Genomic DNA, 9,050 nt, shown 5'->3' with positions numbered 1-9,050 from the left:
GAAGCAACATGGCAGTGAGCGGACAGGACACTACTCCGGATAACTTAGTCCAAAAGATATGTTCTACCTCGGACGTCTGGGGAGCGGTCAATGCTGCTGCTACCCAGATCGTACTTGAGCTACAAAACCGCTGGAATGCCGATCAACGGCGAATAAACAGCCTAACTACCATAGTCCAGTAGGTATCTAAGAGTGTGCGTTAAGCACAATAGCCCCTCGCTGAAGTAATACCGATAAGGTGATGCCAGGGGGGATTGAGGCTGGAGACTCGAGTAGGGTTTTAGTGGGTCTGGATCCTCACGCCCCAGTAGGGCGGTCGGGATACCAAACCCCACTCCCTGAGTTGTCTTCTCAGGAGTCTGATAGCAGATTTCCCTACTCGTTAAAAAAAACACACACGCACACACACACATACACACAAAAAATGCTCAGTTTTCGAAACTGAGTTGAATGGTACTAGATACTCGGCCACTGGGCCTCCTTTCGAAATTCGGTTTTCCGAGTGATTGCTATACCTTTATACTATATATTTATATAGTAGAAAGGCAAAAACACCTTTATTTTGGAAAATATGCCGCCATTTTGGTAATTTTTCGAGTTTTCAAAAACCGCTACGTAACAATTTAGGTATTGACCTAAAGCTTCAAAATCATCCTTGAAATCCGTTTTCCGATACTCCGTTGGTTCCCGGCACGTACCGCCAGCAAGGAACTATTTTTTAGAAAGCATCCACGCGCCCAGCTGTCACCAGCATAATAATCACTATTTTGGCATTCAAAAAACAGAAAATACATATTCGAATATACCTCAACCTATAACCAAAATACCCCAACACTTTACTGTAATTCCAACATGCGAAAAAAAATCACGAAAATCCACTATTTTTCGACCTTCCAGAGCAGGGTCCCCCCTTAATACGAAGCAGATCTTATTGGTTTCGGATGTCGAAAAGATGTTTCGACAGATTCAGATTGCGGATGCGGACAGGCCGCTCCAAAGCATATTGTGGCGTACAGATACTGGCGAGGATGCCGGAACGTATGAGCTAACCACAGTTACTTATGGTACCAAGCCCGCACCGTTCCTGGCAACAAGGACTCTCAAACAACTTGCTATGGATGAGCAAGCACTGTTCCCACTTGCAGCAAGGGCTGTTAGCGAAGACGTTTATATGGACGATATTTTAACGGGCATCGACGATGCGGAGGCAGCATTGGAGATGCGGGTCCAATTGATGGAAATGTTAATGAAAGGCGGATTTCGGTTAAGGAAATGGGCATCTAATTGTCCAACGGTATTGCAGGGCATACCAGAGGAAGACCTAGCAGTGATAAAAGCAGATGGATACGAGCTATATCCTGATCCCGCGGTAAAAACCTTGGGACTCATTTGGCATCCTAACAGGGACGTTCTGAAATTCCGTTTTAAGATTCCTGAGCTAAGTCAAGATGAAAGACTATCGAAGCGAAAGGTTCTATCGATAATCGCGACATTGTTCGATCCTCTAGGCATGATTGGAACGGTAATCACGACTGCTAAGGTGTTTATGCAGTTGCTGTGGTGTTTGAAGGATGAAGACGGAAAGAAGCTGGATTGGGACCATTGGCTCCCAGCGAGCGTTGAGAGGGAATGGAGGAACTTTCACGCTCAACTACCGTTTCTTAACGAGTTGGTAATTAGGCGCTCCGACCAAGGGCAATTTCGGTAGAACTGCATTTATTCTCTGATGCTTCCGAGCGCGCCTACGGAGCGTGCGCCTATGTACGAAGCGTGGATTCAGAGGGAACTGTTTTAGTTGTGTTGCTGACTTCCAAATCTAAAGTGGCATCATTGCAGTGCCAATCCATTCCACGACTGGAATTGTGCGGAGCCCGGATGGCCGCCGAACTTTCCAACCTGGCTGGAATCAAGGCAATTAAAATGGAAATAGAGGTAGTTTTTTGGACGGATTCTACTTGTGTTCTACGATGGATTAAGGCAGCACCATCGACATGGACGACCTTTGTCGCTAATCGTGTAGCGAAGATTCAAACACTCACCGAAAATAAAACCTGGCGGTACGTTCCAGGCACTGAAAATCCTGCGGACTTGATTTCAAGGGGAATCAACCCAGAGCAAATACAAAACAACATACTATGGTGGGAAGGACCCACTTGGCTCAAGGCTGAGAAGGAGCTCTGGCCGAAAGATATTGCTGAACCGATTGCAGAGGAGGCAGCAAAGGAGGCTCGTCGTACAGCGGCACATTGCATAAGTCAGCAGGAAGAATTCGGTGATTGGTATGTGAGAAAATTTTCTTCATTCTCGACAATGATAAGGAGTACTGCATGGTGGTTCCGACTAATGGACCATCTCAAAGGAGAGGGACTAGCTAAGCGGAATAGCAGCTTTCTAAAAACCACAAAGTTAAAATTGGCAGAGCAGGCGATAATTCGACGAGTGCAGCGAGAAGTTTTCAACGGCGAATGGAAAGGCTTATCAAGCGATTCTATAGTAGCGCGCAGTTCACCGTTACGCTGGTTCAATCCACAAATATCAGGCGAGCGGTTGATACGAGTTGGAGGACGATTGGCTAATGCTACGAACAGTGGGGAAGCAAAACATCCGCTCGTACTTCCAGCGAGACACCCATTTACTTTTGGAGCATTACCACCGCAAGCTTCTACACGCCGGGCCATGGGAGGCCGAGCTGTAGCCCGACAGGTAGTGCATCAATGTCAACGTTGTTTTCGAGCGAAACCACAGCCGGTTCAGCAGCTGATGGGCGAATTACCGGCAGTTCGAGTGACAGCCGCGCGGCCGTTCTCCAGAACTGGAGTTGATTATTTTGGGCCAATCTATGTTCGACCAGGCCGTAAATGGATACGTGGCAGTATTTATTTGTATGTGCACCAAGGCGGTGCATTTGGGGTTGGTGACGGATTTATCTACGGAATGCTTCTTGAAGGCGTTATGCAGATTCATCGCGAGAAGAGGTATATGTTCGGACATTTTTTCGGACAATGGCACAAATTTCGTAGGGGCACGAAGCCGGCTGAACGCCCTATTCGATTTGCTACGCAATAACGAACACCAAGAAGGCGTAACAAGAGAATGTGCAAGAGAAGGAATCCAATGGCATTTTAATCCACCGAGTGCTTCCCACTTCGGAGGGTTGTGGGAAGCGGCAGTTAAGTCTGCGGCTTTCACCTGCTGCGTGTTCTCGGGGACCACATTGCGTCCATTGAAGATATGTGCACATTGCTGGCTCAGGTCGAGGGATGCCTTAACTCAAGACCTCTAACAGCGATGTCCGACGATCCTAATGATCTACAACCGTTGACTCCAGGTCATTTTTTAACTGGGGCATCTCTGCAGCAACTCTTAGAGTCGAATTATTTAGCAATCCCTATGAATCGACTTAAGCACTGGCAGGTGATTCAGAAGAAGTTGCAGGAGTTTTGGAAAAGGTGGCAGACGGAGTATTTGGTCCAGTTGCAGGGCAGAACCAAGCGTTGGCGGCCTTCGGTACCAATTACTGAGGGGCAGCTAATGGTAATTCGTGACGAAAACCTACCACCAATCAAATGGAAGATGGGGAGAATACAGCAGGTGCATCCTGGAGACGATGGAGTAGTCAGAGTGGTAACTCTGAAAACAGCAGCGGGGTTGTTAAAGAGGTCGGTTGAGAAGTTTTGCATCCTGCCTTTATCAGCCATAGAAGACAACTCCCAATAGCTTGGCACGTCACAGCCCGTCCACCTGGTGCGCGAAGGGTTTTGTTCTTTTCTCTTTCAGAAATCCGGCGATTTCAGCGCGGGCGAGGATGTCGGCAACTTCGAATATCACAAACTCGATAGTGAATATCACAATCACGAGCCATTTCAACCCAACCCTGTCGGTTGCGGGCTTAACGCTAAGCGGCAATTGTCATCATCATCATCAGTGGCAACACCAAGCAGCAAGTATCCGAAAGATGATCAACTCATCCGATGGAGATCTACGATAATCGGCCTGAGGCGGAGTGGAGTAAAACTTCGGTTTAGAGCTGATTCGAGGAACGAGTGCGAACTAAGATAAATCCTTAAAAGTGGCCACCGTTGCCATTTTTGCCGCCAAACAGCGAGGACGCTAAAGTTTTCTATTTTTATAATTATAAGCCAATTAAATTAGTTACTGTTAGATTAATAAAACGGTTGCGGTGTAAAAATATAAAGGGAATAAAAGTGTGGTTTCTGTACGCCCCGTGTTTCAATTTGGCAACAGAAAAAGGTCCTGGCGAAGCAAATGGTGATCAAGGTGAAGTTCACTCCCAAACCCTACGCACGGCGTACCCGGCGACAGTGATTGGCGCTGTGATTTCACTCTAGTTTTCTCAATATGAAAAACTTCACGGATTTGAACCAAATTTTGTCAGATTGTTCATTTTAGGTCAGAAAGCAAAAATCTTAAATTTGGTAATATTTTTTGAAACGATGGTTCTACAATTGATGAAGGGACGGTAGGGAAAGAAATGAAAAACCACGAGGTATACAGCCCTAAGGGTTGTTCGAAAGGTTGACGTAGGACTATGGCATATAATACTCATTATATTGATAACATGTTTTAATCGATGAAATATAACTTTATGTCTGATCATTAGATCGAAGACTAATGCAAATTGCATTTTTGGCATATGCATATTTGAGTATCTGTGAGTAACACGCTTTCGTTTGCGTGACAATCTAGTACGTTCTGCTCCTGTTAAGGATACCCTTGGTTCAGTTACTACACCAGCCACTTGTTCGCGAATACGTTTTCGGTGGTTACGTAAATATAACGCCCGCAACCATTTAGACATAGCGAATTCTTTAACAAATCACTACTGTATTTCACAAAGGTTGAAATAGCAATGAATGACCAGCCCACAGATCATTGTAATAAATATGTTTATGCGTAGTTTGATATTTGAACCAACTTCCTTCAAATAGTTTATGGCCGTTGGTTACAAATAATAATCAAAATCATTTTGCACATTTGAGATAAGTTCTGATTATGATTCATTTAATTAGTTTGCGGCCCCTTAAAAGGGCCATTGGTTACAAGTAACATCAACCTCTTCAGTGCAGTCAACAATCGGTGTTGCCACCAATAACCGGTCTTGCCGCCAAAGCCCTTGGTTTTGCCTCCAATTGCCATCGGTGTTGCCGCCAAATGCCGGTGGTTTCGCCACCAATAGCCGTCGATGGTAAATACTGACCGTCCGTCAGTGCGATCGTGCGATAAGTGAGCAGACGGCGAACCTAGTATGCTATTTTATAGTCACTGGTACTGCCGTTGCTACTTGTAAACTAGTGTAGATGGTGGGGAAACCAGATCGACTGCTGCTGCTGCTCAAATGATTACCCGAATGGAACGTTAACCATTTAGAAAGTGTAGAAAAATCTTTCCATTCTTCAATTACTATAGTTCTTATAAGAACTGTTTAAGAACACAACGGCCTGCTGCTGAATTTGCTGCCCGTCAGTCGATCCGTTTCCATTTGCCTTCAGTGTTGGTTTGCGATAATTGCCATTGAAGTTACCAAATGCCATCGGGTTTGCCTCGAATTGCCATTAATTGCCGCAAAAGTCCTTGGATTTGCCTCCAACTACCGGTGTTGCCGCCAAAATGCCATCGTTTTCACCTCCAATTGCTATCGGTGTTACCTCCGATTGCTGGTGTTGCCGCCAAATGCCGTTGGTTTCGCCACCAATAGCCGTCGATGATAAATACTGACCGTCCGTCAGTGCGATCGTGCGATAAATGAGCAGGCGGCGAACGAAGTGTACCATTTTATAGTCACTGGCACTGCCGCTGCTGCTTGTAAGCTAGTGTAGGTGGTGGAGGAAACCATATCGGCTGCTGCTGTTTAAATGATTGTCCGACACTGATTGAGCAAGCTGTCGAACAATTTCGCATGTCTGCGATGGGGATAATGCAAAATGTAACGTAAAGTGCATCGTGTGGGATTCACGTTGGCCATTGCCCGCTGATTCCGCTTATCTTCGGGGTCGGTGTTGCCGTCAATAGCCATCGATGTTGCCTATTGGATTGGAAAAGGAGTGTGGATTACAAAGTGGTCTCAAAGGTTATCATTTGCCTCGGTGTATCTAATTGTCGTCCGTGCCTGTGAAGCTAGGCGACCACAAGGGAAATGTATGGAAAAATTCGACCTTGAAACTTTACACACATTTTCACTATTTAGCGTATAAAAAAATATTATTAATATGTTACTATAAAATTGCTGGACATTTTATCTATCCAACGACATATTAACTGTTCTGTTTCGTTCAGTAGTATAGTAGCTATTAGCATTTGAAATATTTCATTCAAACGTTACACTTTTATTTTTCGTTTTTACAAAGTGCTACCCAGTCCCAGTATAGTAAACAAAGACGTAGTCTTACGTCAAAATTTTTGGTAAAGGTGGGGAAGAGCGGAAAGGAAGGGGGGGGGGTATTGGTAGCTATGCTTGATAAGTAGTCATTTTGACTCCTACCTTTTGTCCAATACTGGAAGGTGCATGAGTCGAACCAAGCTGTAATCTAAGATTCAGAATCAGAAACAATATATATCAAATGAAAGGAAATGCATTTTCTTACCTTTATTATCCATTTTTATCATTCCCACTGTTGTTAATTCAGTAAAATATTACTTTTAAAGTTGAGCTCCATACAGGTGCCAGCAAACATTTTGGGAATTGCACTTTTTTGTAGTTCCAATAATCACAACCAGGTAGCGAACGGTTGCTCTTAGTTTTGCTCGAATTCGCCTATAACGTCCCAAGTAACCAAGAGTTCGAATAATGGTGTCTAACAAGGGTTAAACAGCTTTATGTATATTAATCTATAACTTGCTAAGCAGCGTCACTTTTAAGTAATTAACCGAACTTTCAAGCTGTCTTGGGTTCACTGCATAGAACGCTAAGCAGCTTCGAAATAAACTGTCAAAAACTAAGAAAAAACAAATTTAGCAGCACTACTATGTTCTATTTTTATACTTCTACCTAACTTCTATATTCGTTGCATTTGCCTGCTGTTGGGTTTGAACCCGGGTGCTCCGCGTTGTAAACCAATACCGATCCACTGCGTCACCTTTGTCGTATACAAGCGATGTGAATTTTGCCAATGAGTTGTTAAGTAAAAGTTCGATTTAGAACTTGCAGCAGCTTTATGCAGCGCGAGTTAATTATAGAACATAAAGTTTGGAACCAGGCAATTAACTGTAGTAGTGAGATACCGACAGCATATGCTACACAACACAATAATGAAGAGCATTACATTCTAATTTATATTTGTAATTAGAAATGTGCGAGGATTAAATTTATTCAAGTGAAATAAAAATTAATCTCCAATAGTTTCAGGTTCTGCTGGTTTGATCACCAGAAATATAAACAAAAAAGCAACACGCAGAACTTGTTAGCAACTAAAGTTACTTCAGAACTTCATATAGCATCCTAATAGCTTTGAAGTACCTATGAAGTACTCGCAGCACTTCTTAAAGCATTTAGTTCCACATATACTTAATATACACTACTAACTGTCCTACGATCTTCTGGCTGGATTTGGCTTCATACCATTACGCAAAGGACGTGCTGGAGTGGTATAAGGCAAATAATGTCGATTTCATGATGAAAGATGTTAACCCCCCAAATATATCGGAGCTGCAGCCAATTCAGAAAAACCGGGCAATTTTGAAGTAGAATCTTCTAAAACGTCCTAAAGTAGTCAAAACAGTTGAAGAAACAAAGAAAACAAGGGTAAATAATATCCGTAAAGCTGGCAGTACAAAGTTAGCAGAACATTAGTTGCACCATTCAGTTAATTGATGCTCAATTAATGCTAATTAATGCTCCTAACGACGAATTTAATGCTCCATTGTTTCATAGGAGAAAACAATGCACTGCTAGCTTTAGATAAAGTTAGCAGGACAATGTTCGGAAATGGCACTTCCGGTGCAGATAGAGCTACCCAAGTATGACCGTAATTTAATGCTCATTTAAACAGGAAAAACATAGTTTCGGTAACTTTGGTAGTCATTTTTCATGAAAAATTGAGCGAAAAAGAAAATGTAAAAGAAATAAAGTTAGTCTGCTAGTTTTCAAATTGATGCACTCAAAATAATCCACACGTCCTATCCACGTAAAAAATCACGTAAATTTCTCTACAGGGAGTTACGTGACTTTCAGCTGATTGTTATTGGAAAAAATAATAACATCTATCTGATTTTCACGTTAACGCATTAGTATGCGTGCGAACTACCTGAAAATCACGTAAATATTACAGGAAAAGCTGGATGGAAAATATTCACATAACTTTTCCTATGATTTCGACGTGATATTCGCTCATTACTCTATTCTTCAATAACTAAATTTAGCGCTAGCGTATATGTACACTAGCGCCGAAATCAAGCAGTTGTGATTTTAGAAACCTGTTTCCAGTTTCCAAACCACCCCGCTTAGGCGCGTCCGGCAGAAATCGAACAAAAATCTGGCAGCAAAAAACTTTTTCTGCCAGGCATTCTGCCGGATTTCTGGCCGCCGTCACCCGTGAAAACTAGCAGAAATCAACCGATTCTGGCAGAAATTTCGCCTAACGGTTTTGTCTGCCAGATTTCTATTCGATTTCTGTCAGACATGTCGAACAGAACGGATACCGAAACCGATTCAACCGGTTTGTGTTTTTGCGTAACTTTTTGATTAAAAAAAAGCTGTCATCAAAAATAAATACAATACATACATTTGCGCATTTTACACTACTTTATTGTTCATTCAGCTTATTTTTGTTAGTTTTCGGTGCATTTCAGAAGCTGAAACCAGATGAGCGGGACCTTTGGTCTGAAAACAAAAAGAATGCACGGAGCACACACCCCAAGCAACCAAAAGTTCGAATATTACTTGACACGCGAACTCGAAAGTTCATAATTAGTTCAGATTCAGTTCCGTGGAACTTTCACGCTGATTAGTAGTGTATATTAAGTATATGTGGAACTAAATGCTTTAAGAAGTGCTGCGAGTACTTCATAGGTACTTCAAAGCTATTAGGATGCTA

The 9,050-nt window shown here is 42.9% G+C and overlaps 1 protein-coding gene across 1 annotated transcript; it reads left to right on the top strand.

The window, feature by feature from the left end:
• Positions 1 to 952: 952 nt before the first annotated feature.
• On the top strand, positions 953 to 3,066 carry LOC128739994 (uncharacterized). Its single transcript, XM_053835504.1, has 3 exons — positions 953 to 1,369; positions 1,430 to 1,618; positions 1,681 to 3,066. The coding sequence occupies exons 1-3, from the start codon at positions 953 to 955 to the stop codon at positions 3,064 to 3,066; spliced, it is 1,992 nt and encodes a 663-aa protein (XP_053691479.1).
• Positions 3,067 to 9,050: the final 5,984 nt, after the last annotated feature.

The sequence above is a fragment of the Sabethes cyaneus genome, chromosome 3 (assembly GCF_943734655.1).
Source record: "Sabethes cyaneus chromosome 3, idSabCyanKW18_F2, whole genome shotgun sequence".
In the NCBI taxonomy this organism is placed as follows: Eukaryota; Metazoa; Arthropoda; class Insecta; order Diptera; family Culicidae; genus Sabethes; species Sabethes cyaneus.
The sequence above is the reverse complement of the archived record's forward strand: the minus strand, read 5'-3'. Positions and strand labels throughout refer to the sequence as shown.